This window comes from Mus caroli, unplaced genomic scaffold (genome assembly GCF_978045245.1).
Source record: "Mus caroli unplaced genomic scaffold, Mus_caroli_1 scaffold_1, whole genome shotgun sequence".
NCBI classification, from domain to species: domain Eukaryota; kingdom Metazoa; phylum Chordata; class Mammalia; order Rodentia; family Muridae; genus Mus; species Mus caroli.
Window position 1 is genome coordinate 131,331,331 of NW_028227256.1, and position 24,330 is coordinate 131,355,660.

Here is a 24,330-nt window from a genome sequence, read left to right on the forward strand (position 1 = left end):
GCTGCTGAGCACACAGGGAAGGACGTCAGCAGGAGTCGGAGCGATGATGACCTTAGGAGTTAAATGGCACTGCTTCCCACCCCAAGAACAACATGCAAGCCGGGAAATAGAACTTGGCCTTTCTGCCCCGTGTCAAGATGACCAAGGTCATCCTGCTGTCTTTGGTAACTAGAATCCATCCAGATTCTCATTGGTCATACTACACACACCTATTCTCAACAATAACACCCAGAGAATTTACAGCTGTGGAGGAGACCCAGGGGCCTTCACCAGCACTGCAATGGATGGAGGTGTCATTCCAGCAAGTAGAGGTTTCTGGCAGAGGAATGGAGTGGAGATCCCATCTGTCAGTTCTTCCATCTTGGAACATGACACACATTGTTGCTCAACTCAAAGAACACAGGGAAACTGAGTTCCAGCTTGGACACCCAAGTCTTTATTACGTGATCAGGCACTGTGACAGATATTTTGTCTATCTGAAAAATCTTAATGAAGTACAGTTCATGTGTGGGCCTTCCTGGTAGCAAATTGGGATTAGAAAGTAAGTACATTTTCACAACAGAGGCTCCACAAATCTGTGTCTTCCCTGTTAGGCAGACACCCTTCCTTTTACTGATCAGTTATTCCAACCTTCAGGACCCACACAGTAAGCAAGGCCTCCAGAAAAGGGTGGCCTGGGCTCAGGAATCAAAAGGCCCACATAGTTCTAGCTTCTGGCATTGCTATTAAACTAGGGAATCTAAATGAACCTAAAGGAATATAATCTTTGTCTCCCCAACCTCACAAGGACAATGCAGGTTACACCATACAATTGTGTGAGTGTGTGCTCACATCTCCACACCCCATGTCAGGGAACAACGAGAAACCATCTCCAAGTGGGGAGTTTGAAAGTCTCACTGGCTCCTCAGGAACCAGTGCTGTGGCTGTTCTTATCTCTGTAAATGAGGAAACAGATGTCCGCCTCTAGTCTGTGGCAATTAGCTAGTTATGCATCACTGATGAATTTATACCCATATGTGCCAAGTCCAAAGACCATCTTTTCATTATAGGTGGGGATAGAAAACAAACACCAAAGCATTTGTAGCCCAGAAACAAATTCAGGAGTGGTCACTGTCAGTGATCCACAGTGCTTTAGACCAGCAGTTCTCAACCTATGGGTTGAGACCCATTTGGGAGTTGAACAACCTTCTCATAGGGGTCACCTAATACCATTGGAAAACACAGATATCTATATTATTATTCATAACAGTATAAAAGTATAGTTATGAAGTACAATGAAAATTTTATGGTTGGGGGAGGGTGTCACCATAACATGAGGGTATCAAGGGGTCACAGCATTAGAAAGGCTGAGAACCATTGCTTTAGACAAACCACTTCTCTGTATGTTTGCAGCTATAAAGGAATAGTAAGTACCCTGCTCCCTCAGATGGGCCTTGAAGAGGCTGACAGGAGTAATAGACATGGAAGCATTGTCCTTGCAATAGTGGGGACCCCTGCTACCATTCAAGTTTCCCCATGAATCTGGGAGAGCATGCCAGTCATCCACACACTTGAGGAGTTAAGGCTGCAGTGTGAAGGATACAATGGAAAGCTTGTCTTTGGCCCTGTCCTCCCTGACTCAGTAGTTCTAACAGCCTCCTTCATGCCTATTGGAATGGGATGCTCAGAAACTCAGTCAGCGAGCTCTGCCCAGGCTGCCATCTTCCATCTCTGCTCTAATGCTCTGTGTCTGGGGGCTTGCTTGCCTGGGTGGGACTTCTTATTTAAAAAAAAAAAAAGTGTCTCTTCTATGTGTGGTGGTTTTGTCTGCACGTGTGTCTGTGACCGGTGCCTGTGGCGGCCAGAAGAGGGCACTGGGTTCTCTGGAACAGGAGTCCCATATGGTTAGCTGTGAGAGCACGTGGGTGCTGGGAATCAAACTTGGATTCTCTGCAAGAACAGTCAGCACTCTTAACCACGTGCCCCCTCCAGCCCCTGAAAACCCTATTTCTTGGCAGGACCGCACAGGTATGGAGAAGCTGCGGGTTGTGTTCCCTGCTCTTCAGGACTGAGCTGCTTTAAAAAGTAGGTACAAGGGGTTGAGGGTTGGTGATTTTCTTTTCCTTATTAAGACATCAATTCTTTGGTGGCCGGGGAAGAGGGACAAGAAGATTTGATAGCTGCAACATCTAACATCTTAAGAAAATGTAAAAGAAGTACAAGTGTCGTGGAAAGACCAAGGCAGGGGCACACAGACTCCATGCTCAGAGAGGGGAGGGAGTAGTGCTGTCCACCACTGAACTGAAGTCAAGGGTCTGGAGTTAAGGAAGAACACGTGTGAAGAACACTGCACGCATGAGGTCTCACAGAGTGCATCACAACTCTCTAGACTTCAGCTTCTCCATTTTTAGCCAGTTTGATGTTCAGATCCTTCAGACAAACAGAGTCAAGTACATGCTTTCTTACATATTACTTCTTATAGTCTACGATGAAGACTGTGTTAAAGTAAGGGACAGGGCTCCTAAAGCTTTAGGGTGTGCCAGAGCCAGGCAAGCTGTGGATGGGAGGGTCTCACAGTAAGCCTTACCTGAGCTGCCTGGCACTAAGACTTGCAGGGGACAATTCAAAAGGGGTGACAGTGGTTCAAATCTCTTGACCACACTGCCAGTTTCTTTCCTACTGATAGGAGTCAGCTGGCAGGCTTTTTATGTCAAGGTCTGCATAGTAAGTGCCTTAGACTAGACTACAGGCCACACAGTCTTCCTGTGACTGCTTCATTCCCTGAGTGTGGCCTAGCAGGTAACACATACTGATAATGCAGACATTCAAATTTTGATTTGCTTCCAATAAATCTTTGTTGTTGTTTTTGTTTTTTTGTTTTTTGTTTCTAGACAGGGTTTCTCTTTGTAGCCCTCTTTGTTTTTTTTTTTTTTGTTTTGTTTTGTTTTGTTTTGTTTTTTCTAGACAGGGTTTCTCTGTGTAGCCCTCGGCTGTCCTGGAACTCACTCTGTAGACCAGGGTGGCCCCGAACTCAGAAATCCGCCTGCCTTTGCCTCCCAAGTGCTGGGATTAAAGGCTTGCGCCATCACGCCCAGCGCTTCCAATAAATCTTAACTTATGGACATTGAAATCTGAATCCCATAGGAATTTTATTTGTCAAATACAATCCTTTTGATTTCTTTTTCTAACTATTGGCATGGCTCATGGGCCTTCATCTGCTTTCCCTTATCACACAGGTCAAACACCAGGCAAGGACATTATAGTGACACAATCTGAGTCTTTGTACACAAGGCTGTCCTCAGACTCAGAGATCTGCCTGCCTGCCTTCCTCTCAAGTGCTGGGACTAAAGGTGTGTGCCACCACGCCTGGCTGAAACTGGCCTATCAAGTCAGGGTAGTGAAAAAGTACAATTCTGTCTGTGACTCCTCTGCTGCAGTCTGTCCTATGCTGTAGTTGTTTGACAGACTGTTCCTACATTGTTTAGACTATGTGCTTAACAAATGGTTAAGGCCGTAAGTTATGCAGATGGCTTATATCACGGTGTGCAGAGTGCAGACTCTGGAGTCTAACCATGTTTGAACTTTTCTTCAACCGTTTACTCTCCAAGGGACCTTGGGCTTAGTTCTGACTCCGTAACCCGTGTTTTAAATACACATGCTGATACCGAGGAATCAGCGAGAAAACAAAGCACACAGCCGATGACGACGACGCTCCAATAAATGCCAGGATGGCAGTGATTTTGCCGCATGTCCTACACTGCCTGCAACAAATAGGGAGACCAAAAATAGCTGGGACATCTTTGGGGGTCTTTATTTTACCCCAAGTCAAAATCTCCCATGCACGCTAAGACTGAGCCAAGGGTCCAAGGGTGAACACTAAGAGCATGCTCCATGTTAGCGCCCTTTCAGGATGTCTGAGGCTGACTGAGACAGAGGTTAGACCTAATGCTGGCTGCTCACTGCCTGGCCACAGCAGCACATCCCTTTCCATTTTCTTTCTGTGATAGCACCCGGAGCGGACACTGGCTCAGCCCTATGGTAATCTCGGTGCTTTAGTACTAGTGGGTATTGGTTGCCAGCTACTGACCCCAAAGGCAAATGCAAATAGGCAGAATAAGGGACAGGCCCTAGCAAGACTAATTAGATTGTTGCTGAAAATCAAAAACTCATTTTGGGCATCATGACCCCATCACATTATCTTCAGATGGGAAAACAATCTGTGTGTGAGCCTGGCTCTCAGATCCACAGCCAGAGGAAGGCTCGAGTTTGCCAAACACAGTTTTTTGAGGGGGTGGTTTCAGCTGAAAACAAACCCTGCTCTCGCTCCACTGCCTGTCATCTCCTTTGCAAGCTAGGCCGGGTAGGAAGGGCTCGGTTATACTGCCCTCGTTCTGCCTCAAGGCCCACACACTCAGGGAGGGACGCGTCCCCACAGCCAGGAGACTTGGGAGGGGAATGAGACGAATGTTTCAGGAGGAGGAGGAGGAGATGAAAGCAAAGACTTAGAAGGAGGTAAAGAGTGCTCATCTAGCTCTGCCCCAGTGGTAGAATGGCCCGTGTTTGCTGCTAACAGAGATAGGCTCAGGGAGGTGTGGCCTGCAGGCCTAGTCCTTTCCATCTGGCAGTGCTGTCACTTGGGATTAAGTTCCATCCGGTATTCAAAGGGCTGTGGTTCTCAACCACGGTCACATACACATCAGTAGGGGAGCTTTAGAAACAATACTGATGCCAGGTCTCAGTCAATCCAAACCACAGAGCTTTGGAATGGGCCCATACATGGTATTCGGTGACAGCTCCCAGGAGGATCTACCTCCCAGGCATTGTTGAGAGCTCTTGCCCTTGGTTACTTTAGGCCCTAATCCGTGTGCATACATTTGGATGGCTGTTGGCTGAGAAAGCTCTTGGCAAAGACCCCATCAACGAAATAAATATGTGTACATGGATGCACACAGGTAAATATACACGGTTGTGGAGCTGTAAAGCTGACTAAAGCAAATCTATATTCAGTCTCTAGGGGAAGAGAAGGTAACATGGCAACTTTAACAGTGACCCTCTGCTTGCCCACTGCCACCCTTGAACTGGGTTCTTATGTCCCATCATGTGGACTCCATCTCTAGATAACCAGTTTTACAGATACCTGGCCATGGAGGATTTGATGGGAGGGATGGGTACTGGGCTTCTGGGACCAACAAGAAGAGTAAACCTGCCTGGAGTAGCAGAGGAGGGAAGTGAGGTGGAGAGCAAGGGCAAGAGCTAGAGCTCCTGGGTGTCGGAGGACTCGATGGACTTGGAGAGTCTGGCCACCACTCGGGTCAGGGCCCTGTTCTCAGCCTGCAGTTGTTCGTTCATCTGCTTCAAGGTTTGAATCTGTTTTAGCTGGTGAAGGTTCTGCAGAGATTGAGACATGAAGGAGACAGACAAGACAGAGACAAGACAGACAGAGGGAAAAAGTAGGACAAAGAAACTACGTGACTTTCTGGTTTTGGTTTTAGTTTGCATGCAAGAAAGGCAATGGGAAAAGCAGGTGTACTGAGCTCAAGCTGCATGGGGAGGAGAAAAGGAGAGCTGTCTGTGGTCCTGGGATGAGCCCTGAGCATGCTGAGGTTAGCTATGAGCATCAAAACTGCGTGTGGATCACCTGAGAATGAGCGGCCTTCGGACAGAGTCACATGCAGAGCCACAGCCTGGGGACCCTCCTTCACTGTCACTGGGACTGGGCTGAAGATTTGGGAGGGGCGTCCTAAATCAAACATCACCCTTCTCTCATCTTCATCTTGTCCTCACACTTGACCCCCTACTCCTATTTGTTTTCTTCCTTAATTAAAAACTATAACCAGAGGGGTGTTTTCTTTAAGCACTTTCTGCATACAGCCTGCATTAGTAAGAAGGCTGATGTGACGCCTGTCAGCTCTTTGGTGGACCTGTAACCTGTTTTACAGGAAGCGTGACCAACCTTCCCGGTTCTCCCCAATAGCACACAGAGCAACTGTTAAATAGCCTCTGACCTGCTCTACATGATTACAAGTTCACAGTTAACTTGTGCTCTCTGCCTTAGCGCATGCTGAGGCTTGGAATTACATAAATATGTTTAAACAGACGTACCCCTCTGGAAATTATAAATGCACAAGAGCAGAGACCTCATAAATGCCAGGTGATGGTGGGACTGGCTGGATCACTGTGGTGGTCTAGCCTCGCCCAGGCATCAGTGTGGCAAAGGAATAGATAACTGTCACAGTCTTCCCAATACGTCACAAGTGACTCGAATACTTCAATAGGGGGATCACAGCGCAGGCCTGTCAACTCTGCCATGTGCTTTCTTAAGGACCCTCTGTACTAACCTTGAAACGAAGACTAAGAGACTATCAGCTCTGCTGGAAGAGGGACATGACTTTGTTATGCAGGGTTTGGGTTACAGTAATGATAGAATACTATAACAGTATAGTCTCGTACTTCATACATAGTGAGTGAGGACAGAAGTGAGAGATTAGCGGGGGGATGGTCTGGGAGTGAACCAGCAAGAGAATGAAGGTAGCATGAGAGAAACAGTAAAAAGGAAAACCAAGCAGAGACACACTGCTGAAGAGTTCTTTGCCCCAAGAGGAAGAATGGCTACCCCGGGCAAAAGCACAGCTGCCAGGCACCTCGGCCAACTGTAAGCATCCTGACCATAGGAGGGGACAGGCGAAGGAGATCAAAACAGCACACGGAGGGGTTTAAAGACATGAGTAGAAACATGGAAACCCCTGGTAATGTCATTCATTGGTGCTAACATCTGACCAAAGCTTGCAATACACCCACTGTCATTATATGAAGTGGCCTTTGCCTCCAGGGGACATTACAGCAGTCAACTATGAACATGTGGCTGCAGGCAGCCCTAGGTGGAAGAATCTGGAAACTATCAATATGGAGGTGGGTGGTAGGAGACAACTGGTGGAATGTTCTGCAGGAAGCAGTCATGAGACGAGCATGGCAAAGAGAAGACGAGAGGGCAGAGCACAGGGCAAGCTGGCTAGCGAACTTCCAGAGTAAGCAAAGTCGATCCCAGAAGCAACTTACAGGGCCATGGCTGCTGGGCCCTTCTCATGCAAGGGCCTGAGACAGGAACAGTGAGGTCTAGCAAGGGAGCTGAAGCTTAGTGGAGGATGCCCCAGTAAAATGTCAGATCGGATGTGGACACCCCAAGACAGGTGCAGTCAGCTCGGCTCACACTGGCATGCACACCTGTCAGATCCGCCATATAATTCTATTCCCATCTGGTGGAGTGGAGTTTCTCCTAGGGAGAGGCATACTTACCTTTCTGGGTAGACACCATGACTGTCTCCCAACCACAGAGCCCTCCATACACTTGGGAGGGCCCATCTCATGGACCCATTTCACTGGACCTTTGTGTTTTGTTGGTGTCAGGAAAACAGGCAGTGATGTCACTTTCAGACTTGAGGACCTCCTAAGCTTTCAAGCATGCACAGGAAGTTACCCCTAGAAACGGCACCCTATTGATGGCTCCAGCAAGACTGAACCGTATAATATGAATATGCACAAACACAGAGCAACTGGTCCCAAGGCCTAAGGGATCCCACATCTGGTAAGAGTTCCCAGACCTGACAACTGTACTATTCTTCACTGACTATCTCATACAAATGTTTCAGTCACTAATCCTCAGAGAAGCTGATGAGCACACATGGCAGCCTAAGGAAGACCTTGAGAACTAATAACCACTTTCTTCAATTCCTGCAGAGCCAGCCACAGAATTTCATAATATTTTCATAAACGTGAAGAAGGTACTGACAGAATTTAACTGCAGGGTGACTGCGATGGTCGGATGCTCTTCCCCTTTAGGCCTGTACAAATTATGTTTAGGGGCAGTACAGTCTGTAGGTGTTTTCTTTTCCACTTGGCTTTGTAACTAGCAGGACAGAATAATGGGGACTGAGTGATAAGGTGGATTTCTAACACAGTCTCAAAAGCAGCTTACTTTCCTGACTGGTTTGGGGGCCAGTTATGATCTGGCTCTACGTGATAATTTATTTATTTTCCCCCTTTATGTATATGGGCTTTGTTTGCATGTATGTCTGTGTACCACATGTGTGCAGTACCAGAGATAGCCAGAGAGGGCATTGGAACCTCTGGGACTGGAGTTGTGAGCCTCTGGGATGGTTGTGAGCCACCAGGTGGGTGTGGAAAATTGAACCCAGGTCCTCTGAAGAACAGCTGGTGCTCTTAACCTCTGAGCCATCTCTCCAACCTCATAAAATTCTTTTTTAAAAAAGTTTTTGGCAAATGACTTTTGATTAGAAAGAATTAATACTTTCATGTGTAGCAAGCTCTTGAAATAGTGAAGAAATGAACTCATGGCCTAGTTTAGAAAACCACAGCTTGGAGCTAGAGAGATGGCTCAGAGGTTAAGAGCACTCGCTGTTCTTCCAGAGGTCATGAGTTCAATCCCCAGCAACCACATGGTGGCTCACAACCATCTGTAATGGGATCTGATCCCTCTTCTGGTGTGTCTAAAGATAGCAACTCACATATATAAAAATAAATAAATCTTAAAAAAAAAAAAAAACTGTGGCACACGCCTTTAATCCCAGCACTTGGGAGGCAGAGGCAGGCGGATTTCTGAGTTCAAGGCCAGCTTGGTCTACAAAGTGAGTTCCAGGACAGCCAGAAAAAAAGAAAACCACAGCTTGATATGATAAGAACATAGAAAGAAACATGCAAACCTGTGTCAACCCAAAGGATCAAGAACAACTTAGAATACCAAAGTGCTTCTGTACTTGCCAGTTTAGAATGACAACAGAAATAAGAAAGAACCCAAGGGTCCCCATTTTTCTTTTTTGTCCACTTTTGAGTCTTTGCATGGGGCTTATGTGAATGGCACAAAGGGCTATGGGCACAAAATGCCTCCCTATGGACTTCAGGGCATTCGTGTGTGTGTGTGTGTGTGTGTGTGTGTGTGTGTGTGAGAGAGAGAGAGAGAGAGAGAGAGAGAGAGAGAGAGAGAGAGAGAGAGCGAGAGCGAGAGCGAGAGAGAGAGAGAGAGAGAGAGAGAGAGAGAGAGAGAGAGAGAGCGTGCTAGCTTCTGCTGATTTACAACCCCAGGTCCTTTCTTTCTGTTCCCCACATCTCCTCTCCTGGGGTTTTGAGACTGGGATGTATCCTATGCTGGCCTAGAACCTTCTGGGATTTCAGCAATGCATCACCACAGCTGGTTTATGTGGTCCTGAGGATCCAACCTCGGGCTAAGTGTATGTTAATTACACACTCTACCTACTAAGCTACATGCTTAGCCCTCTTTTTCTTTCTTAATATTTTACTCATTTATTTTTTGAGGTTGCTTGTTTTCTCTTCCTCTCCCCCTCTTTCCTTCTTTCTTTCTTTGAGACAGGGTCTTTATGTAGACCAGGCTGGTATTGAACTTACAGAGACTGTCTCTGCTCCCTAAGTGCTGGGATTACAGGTATATGCCATCATACTCAGACACAGGGTTTTACATATTTTTAATATATATATTTAATATTAAATCAGATATTTAATATATATTTTAATATATATTTAAAAGATGCACTTAAGCATTAACTTGTGTGTATGAGTACTCTGCCTGCATATATGCATATGCACAAAGTATGTGTTCGGTGACCACAGAGGTTAGAAGTCTCCCTGGAACTGCAGTTGCAGATTATTATAAAACATCATGTGGGTGTTGGGAACTGAACCCAGGTCCTTTGCATAAATAAGTGCTCTTAACTATGGAGTTAGCTTTCTAGCCATCCTGACACAGGTAGTACAGACAGCAGCCTAACCGCAGTGTAGAGGGCACAGTTGAGGGTTTCAGATGGGAAGCCCTCACGCACATAGAACTGTATGTTCTGAGTCACGAAGAACTGCTTGGCAATACTAGCATACTACACTTAGAGGAAGAAAGTGCTACTGTAAGTGAGGTGGGTTTGGAAAATCCAGAAGGTGAAAAAATGCAATGTATTTGTGAGGGTAGTGTTCTGTCTGCTCAAGAGAATCAAACACTTTTCTACTTCCTGGTATTTTTGAGTCAACCTGGGAAATGGAAAGTGTCTTAAGGATAACTAGTTATTGCTTCAGATTCTATGTGACCATTACTAGTCACACTGTGGGCTGGTGACCAGGAAATGAGGGTCAGGCTTGGCATTTCCCCTTCACTACAACTATGAGGGGTAACAGGATGGGCTCTGAAAACTTTGTGTGTGGGGAGGTATCCACAAATAACATCTTTTTAGGCATTAAAACACCAGCTGTCTCCTGGAAAGCAATCCACTTGCACACCAGAGACCTTACTCACAGGAGGACATTTGGGGATTTGTCTGACACTGCTCCAGGGTTTCTGCCTCCTTGCTACAGAAATCTACGTCTGACTTGGCATTACTTATCCACTAAAGTAACATTCTTGAAGAACGGAAGAAGCTGAGCAAGCTGACAATGGCCGTGTAGCACAACGCACTTCAGGGATGAGCTGCTCCAGTATCTTAGATGGCTGGTTCCCCTTGCTTAGCAGCCCCATGGTCCTTCCTTCCTTCCTTCCTTCCTTCCTTCCTTCCTTCCTTCCTTCCTTCCTTCCTATAGCAATGGACCAGCTCTCAAAATTGGCAACAATCCTTTCAAGAAGAGGGAGGCCGGCAGCCCTCAAGTATGTCATGTGGAGGTCACTTGGAGGTATGTGTTTGCTCTAGTGGGTGAAAGCCAAGAACTCTGGGATACTGCAGAGGAAATGGCCTAGGACAGGAAATCAATATGCAAACACATTTTCATACTGCTGTAGAATGACTCAGCTGTACTTCTCCTGCAAGAGCTGTTTGGCGAGAAAAGCCTGTAGCCATGCCCAGGCTACACGGAGCTCCCTTCGTGGGGACTCTGCAGAATGGGGAGAACTTGCTCTAGCGTTCACCTAGTCTTCCCAATGGGAAGTTGCTGCTTTTAAAACCTTGGAAGCTCAGCTTGAGATTTTTGTCTCCAGCCTGCTGAAAGTCTCCCCGTATCCAAATCAGTTGCTCCTACAAGGGCTCTGAGATGGCCACAGCGGATGCAGCCTGAACTGAGATAGCCCAAGAGATGGCTGAGGAGAGGTGCTCACTTCCTCACTCCAGCATCTCTTCCTGAGGGTGCTCAGTTGGCAGTGACATTTAGAGCAGGCAAGCCTAGGCTCAAGTATCTACTTTAGGCAGGCATTCAGACAAGAGACACGCGCTAAGACAAAGATAATGTCTTCATACCTTCATCTCTTCTTCCATTTCCGACATTTTCCGTTCCAGTGCTCGCCTCTCCTATTGAGAAACAAGGAGTTTATTGAAGAGATAATGGCTAGGGAGCCATCACAAAGCTGCCTCCCACATATCACACCATCAGCAACTTCATGGTCTCTGAGTCTGTCTCCACTAGGGCTGACCTTTTTCCATGTGTGTACTCTGCCCTGTTGCCATGGGACAGAGCTACTTCACTGGTGATGGTCCTATTACCTAAGTTTCTATAAGAAAATTGGGAGATACAGAGGTGGCACCCTGCCAATGTCCTTTAAGTTAAAAATTTTAAATGCCTGCAAGTCACTAGGACCTTTGCTCTCTAGAAACAAAACTTTAGTAGCATTCCACCCAAGTCCCCAGGGAACTGCTACTTCTATGGTAGGGAATGGATGGTCAGCAGGGAAGCAGGTGCCACTGTCTACAACTTCTCCCTCCCCTTGCTTTCTCTCCAGTTAGTGATTCTTAGTCTGAATTCAAGGAGGCGCTGTTAGCCAGATAAGATGCCAAGGAGGACTGGTTATAGGCCAAGGGAATGAAACATAAAACCTAGCTTTTCCCACAGACAATAAGAAAGATACATACTCTATATCCTTAGAGTCAGATCAGAATTAGGGTTCATCACTAAATCTAGTTGAGTTTCCCTAATCCAAGGATATCAGATTCCAGATATAAACATCTGAGATCAGGTCAGAAATCTGACTAGAACGTCCTCTGCCAGAGAGCTGACGAAAGGCTGACTGTTCAGGTCTTAAATCATAAGCCCTAGATCAATAGCAAAGGGTCTTAATGAAACTTTCTTTAAAAAATATTTATATCTGAGTGTGTATTTGTGTGTGTGTGCACATGTGTATCCATACCTTGGTATATACATGGAGATCAGAGAACAACGTTTGGGGACCAGTTCTCTTGCATCTAGCAAGCACTTGTACTGTTGCGCTGCCTCACAGGCTATCCTCCTTCTTTTGAGACTAGGTTTTGCTATGTGGCTGTGGATGGCCTGGAACTTCTGTCTGAGGCCATGGAAAAGGCAGAAAGCCCTTAGACCTGAGTGCATGTTTAAATAACCAAATATCTTAAAGCTCTGTGTCTGTGTGCAGTCTAAAGGCAGAAGAATTCATGAGATGACTTCCCAAGGCTCCTTCCCACCCCAAAACTGGCATGTTCAAAGCAACCAACTATATGGGAAAGCCAAAAGGACTGGTCATCAAATTACTGTCCAGAGTCAGACAAAAAAAAAAAAAAAAGATTAAGCTGGGAACGGAATGTGGCCGAGCTCCTGCCTTCTTAAGATGAGCTTTTTCCACTGGCACGGACAACAAAGTTAGAGAAGGTCAGGGAAGACGTGCAGCAGGCGGCCAAGGGAACAGACGAGCTTACCCGCTTCTCCACCTCCAGCACCGAGGACCGGTCAGAGGTCTTCTCTTGTTTCTGCTGGCAAAACAGAAGGACAACACCTCTTGTTCAGGCTGTCTCACACGTAGTAGGGAACCCAGCTTTCCCTGGTTCGCCACCAGACATCCAGAAAGAGGCGACAGGGCTCTGGAATTTCCCTTTAGCAAGGGTCTCAAGCAAACAGACTGAGTCTGCGAACCCTGACACTTGGCCTGAACAGTCTGTAGGATGGCCCCAAGGAGGGAAGGCAAGAACAGCTTTAGAAGCTCTGCATGTGTACAGACGTTACTCCTGACACACACCCGACTCTCATCTCCCCTCTCCCTTTAGACTACAAAGTCCAAATCCTAAGCCTTCTTACACCAAATCACCCGGGCTCCACCCCTAGAGACAGACACAGCTCTTCTTTCCAGGCTGGAAGCCCCCGAATTTTAACACGGTCCCTGTGGCGCTCCTGTAACCCATCATTCCCTACCACTTCTGTTCTGAGCACTGAGGCCATTTTCCTTCTAGTGTGGTGTCTTCACACGAGATCGTCTCCTTAGCTAGTTTCTGGTATCTCAACAGACATTTCCACTTTTATCTGTTTGGATTCCTTCTTAATCTGTTAACAAGGTTTTATCTGAACAAAGGACTCATGGTATATATTTAGATCATAACTGACTTTCAGTTTCAACCCTTCAGAGAAGTAAAAAGATTTGGCCACTAAACTTAAGAGGAGTAACTTCAGGGAGAGGTCCTGCTTTCAATCAAGGAATATAGGAATCTCTAAGTCTCCTATGGTTGTCATGGTAGAGGACTGGGTGGAATCCTGTACATTCAATAGACATTTAGCGAATAAAGGATGGTTCTTCTGTCTTGCCCAGCACAGTGCCCAGACTGCTGCAGTGAGTGGGGACAGGGGACACCAGGCCGCCCCTGCAGATGCTCCCCAGACTGCTGCAGTGAGTGGGGACAGGGGACACCAGGCCGCCCCTGCAGATGCTCCCCAGACTGCTGCAGTGAGTGGGGACAGGGGACACCAGGCCGCCCCTGCAGATGCTCCCCAGACTGCTGCAGTGAGTGGGGACAGGGGACACCAGGCCGCCCCTGCAGATGCTCCTCCCCTTCCTTCCTTTCTTCTCAATTACCAAAAGCTAAAACTAATAACAAAACTTAGAATTCTGGCTCTTATCCTAGACTTTGACCTTCTGCTCTCAAGGTCATGGCTGTCTGCTGTTACACTACATCTCCTGAGAAGCAGAAAGGAAAGGGGGGAAGTATTAGCAGATCTGGGAGTTTGTTTATAATTTCCTTTGTCTCTTTCCTAAGCTTGAGCTGGGAAGATTTCAAGATTTGCAAAGTCAGAATACAAAGAACTAGCTTTTTTGTTTGCTTGTATAGTTTTAAATTATAACTCCTTTGACTTTGAGTTGAAGTTTTATGTAAAATGCTGCATGTGCCCATGTGGGAACTGTCTCCAAACAAACGCATGCGGCTGACAGGCCCTCCCTCCCTCCACAATCCTAGCAAACATCTCCATTTTTGGTAAATAGAGACTTGGTTTGTAGCACTATCATTTCTTTCTGAGCTTCAAATAGCTTGCATTTGGTAAAGTGAAGTCTATCCCAGCATGCCTAGCAGAGCAGTTGGCTGGCTTACAATGTGGCCCCATGGACCAGGAAGGTCAGACTTGATTCTGGTCTGTGTGGGTCACTCTGAGCAGTTCATTAGGCTGCTGTGAACACTGCGAGGCTGGTGGGAAGAACTCCAGCAGCTCCTGGTGGTGTCAGCAGCCCTGCTGAGGAGTGGGCTGCAGTACTTCTCTCGGGGCTGCTCCTTTATGTTCCGAGAGGGGTACAGCTTCTGGGAGCAGCTTAAGGGCTGCATTTACTACTAACTGCGGCCTATCTGGAAGCTATTCAGAAGCAAATTAGTCTCTGACAAGACACACTGTCTAGTTTAGTGATGCAGAGGGAGAGAGGCCATAAACGCATTTATCCTGCCTCCCACCTGATGGCAGAGTTATAATTTTGTCATGGGCTTTTCTTTAAATCAGAGACCTTTTTTCCCACCCCACGAAATAGCTTTACATCTAGTATGTGTTAGCTGTAAGTTTCGGAAAGTACAGTTAGAGCCATGTATGGCTCCTGTCCCCTCTTTGCTCCCTTGTGCATCCCTTGTCAGAGGGCTACAGTAAGATGCTAAGATGGTACTCAACCCCTCCCGGATGACATACCTTGTGCCTGGGACTCCAGGAGTCTATAATTTTATTTTTCATTGGGGTTATACCATATTATCAGATTAAGTAGCCATCTCTGGTTTTCACTTTATATTCTTATAAAGACCCCCCCCTTTTTTTTACCCCAGTTCTGCTTTTGAAATACTTAGTCCCCGAGAATTCTGGGAGGGAATAACTGAACACCTTCTGGTTAACTCTGCACTAACCAAAGGCTGCTACTGCAGTGTCAGCTACAGGGTTTGCTTCGTGGGCAATGAGGTCATGCCCCCCAGCGGCCTCTCAGATTTTGTGTAATTAAGTCAGCTCTGGTGGTAAGAAGGAGTGGCTTACCCGACCAGACTGTCACCACTTCCATACTGCCAGATGCAAAGAGGGACACTTTTGCTCCAAGGTGGAGTCCTCCTGAAACCTAATCTGGACCACTTTATCCCCTGATGTAAACAAACCACTTAAGATTTTTGGGCTCCATTTAGGGCTCTCTGTACTCAGCTATAATGTTGTGCTTATTTCTTCCCACAAGGTGAGGCACAGAGGAACTGAACTGGAGCACCAGCAGGACGGGAGGTGGAGCACCAGCAGGACAGGGGGAACCACCCAGCACTGACCCAGCACTGGCCCAATCTGTACTTCTGCAGTAAGAAGTTATATTAATATCAATGACTAGCACTCAGAACATCAGTTAGCTGGTCACAGAACTTATCTGTCAGTTTTCAAAATTATTATGTTTAATAAGAGCTCCCACCTGGCCTGCTCGGAAGAAGTGCCACTTTGACTCTGTCTCCCAGCCTGTCCTCTATCCCGCCCCTGCCTTGCATGTGCTCCCGCCTCTCGGGCCTTGTTCATCCTTCCTTACCTGGGCCATCTTCTCAAGCTTGGCTTTTATATCGGCAAGCTCTAGCTGGGCCTCCTGAAGCTTTGTTTTCAGCTTTTGGTTTTCGGTCAGGGCACTCTCGTAGAGCTGTGAAGGGAATAGAACCAGGTCACTGGGTGGGCTCCCAGGAGAAGAACTCATGTTTCTGCTTCACACCTCCACCATCAGCTAGGTGCAGAAGAGAAGGGTGGGCTATGGAGGGCCGCCGCCGCTCTCTGGCTTCAGGCAGCGTGCACTCAGGTGCTGGACACAAGGTGAGAGTTCTTCTGTTAGTGAGGCTACACCCTGGGAGGAAAACTGCACCGCCATTTCTCCCACAGGCCTTCGCACATCGTGGATTGTAGCTCGGAGACAAAACAGAACTATTGTTTCTGGAACCAGTTTGTTGATTTTTGTCAAATTCTGCTTAACAAACAAACAAACAAAAAAAATCAACCAAAAATTTTTCCTTAACCAAAATGTTTTGGTTCCCATCACCCCTGCACTGCCAACACGAGCCTGAGACGGAATGTTTCCAAAGACCAGAGAGCAAGAGCCAGGAGAAGGGGGTCATCATTTTAAAAACTAGCACCAAAACGTAGTTGGTTGGTGTTAAAAACACCCTATTAAAAGCACGTTTCTTAAAAATAAGTCTAACCAAATAATTCTCATGGGCTCAGACACATAGCATTACCCTTTTTAGTCTTTTTAAAAATAGTACATTTCTTATTTTCCCCTATACTTGTAAATATCTGACTCTAGGCATATCTTTACTGCAATAAAAACAATATACACTCGTCTTTAGCGGGCAGAGCGGTGCAGCAAACCCAGGGAGCACAGCAGCCGTACCTTTGGATTCCTTAGTCAGAATTTTGCTTATTTTTTTCCTACTGGTGGGAAAAGCTAAGAGGTTTATGTAGCATAAACCAGGAACAGGAAACTGGAAAGAGATCCTACTTTTTTATAATCCCTGTTGCTGTCCTCTTCTACCCGGCTGGTCAGGCTGGCTAGACGAGCCTCCCTGGCCTCCCGACGGGCTCTTGCTGAGGCACGGTCACTGTAAGAATCGCTGCTGGTCGGATTGGTGCCTCCTGACTCCAACCTATAAGATAAATGTTGAAGATAAAGGTTGGTTTTGAGAACAAAGTGTGTGTGTGTGTGAGTGAGAGAGAGAGAAAGAGAGAGAGAGAGACAGAGAGACAGACAGGCACATCATAAGGCTAGTCTGTGCCTTTTCTCAGGCTGAGAACTCTGGTCAGAAACTTGCCTTCCTTGAATCTCTTAGCCAGCATGACAGGTCTCATGGCCACACTCATGGTCAGCATGCCTATGAGCAATAACGCAGCTTGCGGAGAGAGGCTATCACTTGCCAAGAATGGAGCTCACTTGAAAAACGGGTGGCTTGGACCATGTGCTGCTTTAAATCTCAGAGCTTTCCAATTAACTGGGACTGGAACAGCTTCCCTAAAGAGTGTGCCTTTAAAAGTCAGAGTTTCTTGGGTCTGAAGGGCTCTTGGAAAATGATAACAATGTCTGGTCAGTGAATCAGAAACACATGGGTCTGGAGAAGGAGCCACCGGGGAGAGAGAAGGATGGCAGCCACAGCTGGACACCTGGGCTTCTGGGTGCACGACGGGTCTGCTGGAGTCAAATGTCCCTGAATAGCCCGTTTTTCTCCCCTGTACTCCATATCAAGACTTAGGCTTGCAGTTAAGATTTCTATGCCTGGCAGGTGAGCTTCCAGAGCTGTTGGTGGCTCTATCTCCAGCACACTGAGTGTACAGGGAGGAGTCTCTCAGCTAAGCACCAGCTTAGCGTCCTGGTGTCCTTTTAATCAATCCTTCACACCAGCTTCTGTTTTCCTGGGCTCTGCTCACTCCTGGGTAGTACATACAAAGTGCTGTAACAACCCAGCCTCCAGACCACTGTCCCCTGAGCTGCTTTGGTTTCTGTGGTGGCTGCAGGCAAAGGGAGGAGCAGGCCCAGGAGGGCGGTGAGGCAAGAAAAGGTGGCAGCTGTACAGGAAGCTTCTCTCTTAGAGATGCCAGGCCCTGGGCTCCTGCCGCCCTCCCACCCCCTGTTCACGGAAACCTCTGCAGTGGTGGTTTTTCTTTCTACAAAGCAATATATGGAGTAATACTAAAGTATCTACCCCATAATCTTACCCAAGAAATAACTGCTATTAACAGTAGATGTCATATACTTCTGTAATGTCAAATACAAAAATGTTAAAATACGCATTCCTATAAAGCCATATAAGACCTACATTATTTAACTCCTCCCTACACTTATGATTCTGTGAGCATCTTCCCATAAAAATAAAATAAATATACTGCCTCTTTAAAAATGACTATACAGTTCATTACTTGGTTATCTGGTAATTTAACCAAATTTCAGGTGATAGACAGACACACTGCTTCAAAGTTGTTAGCTATAACATATCTATTAACTACACTAAACTGTGCAGTCTTTTTATTTTTATATTATTATTATTATTATTATTATTATGAGACAGGGTTTCTCTGTGTAGCCCTGGCTGTCCTGGAACTCACACTGTAGAACAGGCTGGCCTCGAACTCAGAAATCCGCCTGCCTCTGCCTCCCAAGTGCTGGAATTGAAGGCGTGTGCCACCACTGCCTGCTTAAAATGTGCAGTCTTATTTATAAGTCCTGGTTTAGTTGGTCAATTACCTTATTTATTTATTTATTTATTTGGTGGTTGTTGTCTGTTTGAGATAGGGTCTCATATAGCTCAGAAGAGCCTCAAGCTTACATGTAGCTGATACTGAACTCCTGATCCTCTGTCTCTACCTCTTGAATGCTAGAATTCCTGATGTGTGCCACTTGGCACTTTTTTAGAAAAGTGTTTAGAAATGTAAATATGTGATCAAGGCTAACTCTATTTTGAATATTCATTTATGTATAGCTATACTGCCTTCCGAAGAGATTTATCGCACTCCATCTGTCCTGGTTTGCTTTCTATAGCTGTGATAAACAACATGACCAAAAGCAGTTAGGGGGAGGCAAGGGGTTAATTTTAGCTTATAGGTTATAATCTATCATCCAAGGACGTCACAGCAAGAACTTGAGGCAGGAGCTTCAAGCAGAATCTAACTGGGACCCAGGTCCACCTGTCTAGGGATGTCAACACCCACAGTGGGCTGGGCTCTTCTACATCAATTAGCAATCAAGAAAACGGCCCACAGACATGTCCAAAGACCGATCTGATGTGAGGGAGCTCTTCTTAGGAATACCAAGTTGACAACCAAGATGTGCCATCACACTAAGTTTACAGGAAAATGGCATTCTTATGTCCTGTTTTAGTATTTTTAATTGGGAGGGAGGTTCAGTGGGTGGTGATTCGGTGCTGTTGCTTCTGGACGGCTTAGTCACACATTGTATAGCATGCAGCTTTCTCTTGTCACACCTTGGGAGGATGCTCTTACACAGTGGGGTTTTGACAACTGTCTAGCACACCTCACACTTTTATCTCACTTTACTTTTTGATGTTTATAGAAATTCTCTTCTTTTTCTCTATTTTGGTTTCTTTGAGACAGAGCCTTGTATTGCCTAAATTGGTCTAGGGCTGCCTATGGAGTCCAGCCTGACCTTGAGGTCCTGATCTTCCTGCTTCAGTCTTCCAAGAGCTGGAACTACAAGTTTGAGTCACCATGCTCAGCTAGTTACAGTTACTTTTTAATAACAACAGTGTAAATTTACATAATGAGACTAGATACTTTATAATCTGTAGGGTACAATTTGGGAAGATGCTTCCTATATGGGGATAATAAAATACTGTCTTGTGCTACTTTTGTAGAAAGGGCCTTTCTCTTTAAAAATGTAACTATTTGAAATATATTTCTGTTGGTTTCTTTAGTATGGATTGAAGGAAAAATGTATTTTCTCAAAACAAGCAAACAAACCAAAAAAGTGTATTTTCTCAGTTAGGTACTGTACTGGTTAGTTTTGTGTCAACTTGACACAGGCTGGAGTTATCACAGAGAATGGAGCTTCAGTTGGGGAAATGCCTCCATGAGATCCAGCTGTAAGGCATTTTCTCAATTAGTGATCAAGGGGGGAGGTCCTCTTGTGGGTGGGACCATCTCTGGGCTGGTAGTCTTGGTTCTATAAGAGAGCAGGCTGAGCAAGCCAGGGGAAGCAAGCCAGTAAGTAACATCCCTCCATGGCCTCTGCATCAGCTCCCGCTTCCTGACCTGCTTGAGTTCTAGTCCTGACTTCCTTTGGTGATGAACAGCAGTGTGGAAGTGTAAGCTGAATAAACCCTTTCCTCCCCAACTGCTTCTTGGTCATGATGTTTGCGCAGGAATAGAAACCCTGACTAAGACAGGTACTTTATATCCATCCATGAGATGCAAATTCACACCATACATGTGACTTTTGAAGATATTACGGTATGGATGTTGTTCTGTCAATGTCTTTGCTTATTTTTAATTTTGATTCATGTATGTATATATGTACACAAATGTGTGGGAGTGTGGAGGTCAGAAGACAGCATTAGGAATGGTTCTTCCCGTCTGTCATGTGGTCCTGGGATACCACTCAGTTGTCAGGTGTGGTCAAAACCCCTTTCCCAGTCAAGCTGTCTCACTGGCCCTCTGGCCTTACTTTTGAACTGGTACACCAGTATTTTAATCACAACAATTTTATGATATATTTTAAAGTCTACAGAGAAGTGTCCTTCAGTGTAGCCATTGTAACATAACTGAGTTTTCTAAAGATGAGATATGGCAAAATACTTCTCTTTGCATGTTGCAAAGCAAAGCCATTTTATACTACTTGGCAAGTAAATTATTCATTCTTGGCTGGCACTTGGTGAGAGGACAGATAGAGGAAGATTACATACAAATCTTAGCATATATTAACAAGTTCAAACTAGCTCAACTACCAAACAGATTTAGAGACCAATTTCCCTGTGATGTCCTAGAACTACAACTTTTCCTTATCCCATTTCCTTGAAATTTCTCTGTCACAGGAATAGTGGAGAAGAAGAGATTCAAACATTTAGTTCCAAAGATGCAATTATTTTTATTTTCTTCTTTAAGAAGATCAGTTTTGTACCTTAGATACTGTGTGAAAAAATTATATTAATTTATTTTAGTAATTGCAAATCAGCCTTTTAGTTCATGTGATAAACTATCCATAAGCACCATTTAGATATAAGATACAGGGCTGGATTCATTATAGAGTGGCAGTCTCATCTCACGGTCTCCTTGGTAACAATCCTGTCTTCGGAACTATCAGATTAGGTTAGCTCCTTCTTCCTGCACCCACGATACCTGCCTGCCTGTTCAAATGGCACTTTCTGCATTCTTCTGAAAGGATTTGTTATTCCAGTAGATTGTACACTGGCTGCAGGCAAGGGCAGTGCCTCATGCACGCGATTTCCCGAGTGCTCACGGGGCCTGGTACTGATGCTCAGGACAACCCATCCGTTGGAAGTATGCACAGTGAACACAGGGAAGAGTGAGTTGTGGCAGGAAGGAGAGTTGAAGCTGTTTTATAACACTGGGTAGGAGATAAGTCTGACTATTATGGTGACTGGAGAAATGAACACAAAGGATACGAAGCATGCTACTAAACTTTACATAGACCTAAGTTTAACTGGGCATTCATTCTCTCACAAGGATTAAGCATGCATATAAAACAGAGTTCTTACCTAGAAAGTCTTTCATGCTAGAGAAAGGAGACAAAAACAAAAAGAAAAAGAAAATAGCATTAGCAAGAGACTAATTTATATATCCATTCATAAATTGTACTTTTCAAATCAGATGTCTCAACTTTCTAGTGGAGACAGGAGTTGCTAATTGAACTGATGACACACAGGGCAACTTGGCTCTAACTCACAGCTTACTGGGGCTGAGGCTTTGGAGATAGCATCCTTTCAAACGGGCCGACCCCAAAATACAAAGTGATCGAACTCTCTTCTCCACCAACTAGACAGCCAAGCTTGTACTGTAGAAGGGACTGTCACTGGCTTTCGTGTGACACAGAGCCATCTGACGTACAATATCCACCCTATAGCTCCCCTCAGTATCCCGCTACCCCACCTCCCCTGAGTAAGCAGTGCAGTTCAGGTCAGTTGCCGGCTTCCTCCCAGGTCACAGGAAAGGTGAAGGGATGAGGGAGCTGTGGGCATAGTCCAACCCTAGTCCCTTAGATGCTGGTCAAAACTTTAAAAGAATAGAAGAAAAGCATTTCACAGATGCAAACTATAAGCTTAGTGCTTGCTTAAAAAAAAAAAAGCAACAACAGTGACTATGTCTTCATCTTCCATTAAAAAAAAAACATTATAAATGACCTTTGCCCTTTTAACCTTTCATAAAAAAAGAACTCAAGCAAACAAGCATTTAACTGATTTATGTGAATGTATTTACTTCCTCTTCTGAGATGTTAAGAGAGCAACAAAACTTCCAAGGACAGACAAGGAAGGACTGACTGCAGTGTCCAGCCACCTGTGGAAGGAAGACCTTGACCTGGGGCACCACTCCATGGCACTGCCCTTCCTTCCCTGGAAGCCTTTAGTCGGTCAGTCCAGGCACAGAGCAGCCTAATACAGCATTCCCTGGAGATGCTCTGGGACGTGTAGTGTCACAGCACATCTCTGAGGTGGCTTTCACACCAAGGGCTGTGCTTAGAATGGTCAAAAGAGCACATCCGAATTCTGTGGGGTTTTCCCTGTAGCTATGGAGTAGAGACTTTTTAATATGTTCTCAATAAGTTTCCACACAATTTTAGGATATATCCTGGTTACTAATACATTTAAATTCTATCTGTCCATCCGTCCGTCAACCTGTCCATCTACCCACCCACCCACCTATCCATTGTGTGTGCACAAACGTGTGCACATGTGCCACAGCACAGATGTGGAGTCAGAGGTGAGTTTTCAGTAGGGCGTTCTCTCCTTCCATTTGGGTCCCAGGGACTGAATGCAGACCATCAGGCTTGACAGCAAGTATCATCACCTACAGAATGATCTTGCCACCACAACGAGACAGCTCCCATTTGAGGTAAAAGGAACCCACTTGGAAAGATTTATGGTATAACATTCTCATACACTTGTGATGTTCTTCGAGAATCCTAAAATTTAGAAATCTGGAGTTACAACAATTTTTCTTACATTTATATATCTGTTTTTATGGTTCTGTCTTCTTTGTTTTGTTTTTGTTTTGACAAGAGTCTGGCCTCAAACCCATAGGTCTGTCAGGTGTGAGTGACAGCCAAGTATATGTCTCTATTAGGTTTTAACATGTCACTCCTACCTGTCCCTGGCCACTGACATAATCTAAAGGGTTCTCTTCAGCATTCAAAACAACAAGAGGAGGCCTGGCAGTGGTTCTTAGGAAGAGCTCGTCTCAGAATAAAAAGTAAAAAGAAGTCAGGGCATACAGCTCTGTGGAGCACTTGCTCAGCATGTGCAGGGCCCTCACTTTCATTCCCAGGATGGGGATGGGGCGGTGAGAGGAGAAGTCGACTGAGAAGTCAGGGTGCTCACTAGGCACGCTCACTAGCTTTGTGCTAAGATCTGCCTTACAGCACGTGAGTTCATATCTACTGCCCAGGGAAATGTTGATTGTGACTTGTCAGATACTTGTGAGGAACTGAGACTGAACGTCATCCTGGCCAATGTGAAGAGACTGTTCTATACTTAAAGCCTAGGGTATGCAGGAGAGGCCCAGAGAGAGAGGCCTAACTGGTTCTATGACACGCAGGGAGAGTCCTGTGAGCATACCTCAAGAGCTTGTCTGGAGCCTGAGTGGGAAAACATGTGAATGTGTGCTGTGGAGCCAAGCAGTGACTCCTCGAGTCCAGTTGAGACACTTCTAGAAAGATGAATTTTTAGAAGATGATGGTAGACTCTCTCTCTCTCTCTCTCTCTCTCTCTCTCTCTCACCCACCATTTCAACAGTGACAACTTATTGTGAATGCATTAAAGTCTTAACTTAAAAGTCCTTTCCTGAAATTCACCCACTCTCTTGTTTCCGGTTAAGATCCTTAGTGCTGACAGGCCAGAACATGGTTCCTGGTACCTAGAGCTGACTGGATTACATGGCTCTGAGTTCTAATTCTTACTCTTCTACCCATGACACTTGGGCAAGCAGCACCCACTGGTGAGAGCTACATGGGATAATTGGGAGGAAATACATTACTAAAAATGCCAGTGCTCTTCCTCGTTCCTTCTCTTTCTTCATTTATAAGGACGTGCTGCTGCCGCTGCTCATCAGTGTAGTAAAGCTAACTTAGTTCCTTTGAGCCAGGAAACTCAACTCCAAGGCACGGCACTGCTTCAATTTCTCACCCTCCTGGGCAGAACAGCCTTTCAACACCAGACCCCTCTGCCACCCCCCAGAGACAGGCTTACATTCTTGCTCAGGTATAAAAGGATGACTTGTTTATAACTGAAGAGACTGCTTGGGCTGCCTTTTGCTTTGTTCTTTGGTAACATAAGCATTCTGCAGTGTGCACAGACAATAGTCTGGTCAACTTTCTGACAATGAAGTCAGCTCTGTCTAGCTGACTTCATTTCTCCTCAGTTGGCTCCTCGGTTGGAAATGTTCCCTCAGTTCCTTCCTGTAAATAGCCTGCTGTGAAATGAGATTTTTGAC

At 45.6% G+C, this 24,330-nt stretch overlaps 1 protein-coding gene across 6 annotated transcripts in view; it reads right to left on the minus strand.

The window, feature by feature from the left end:
- Ppp1r12b (protein phosphatase 1 regulatory subunit 12B) overlaps positions 1–24,330 on the minus strand; it is a 205,600-nt gene that overhangs the window by 6,272 nt on the left and 174,998 nt on the right. For 3 of the 6 annotated variants that reach the window (XM_021161368.3, XM_029477954.2, XM_021161359.3), the window contains 5 exons: positions 21,384–21,400; positions 16,664–16,808; positions 15,710–15,814; positions 12,621–12,674; positions 11,217–11,267 (listed from right to left, as the gene is read on the minus strand). In XM_021161368.3, coding sequence (XP_021017027.1) covers positions 11,217–11,267; positions 12,621–12,674; positions 15,710–15,814; positions 16,664–16,808; positions 21,384–21,400 — 372 coding nt within the window. Of the gene's footprint in view, positions 1–5,186; positions 5,368–11,216; positions 11,268–12,620; positions 12,675–15,709; positions 15,815–16,663; positions 16,809–21,383; positions 21,401–24,330 lie in introns of all 6 variants that reach the window. The other 3 variants (XM_029477946.2, XM_029477941.2, XM_085841323.1) reach the window with 3 other exon arrangements.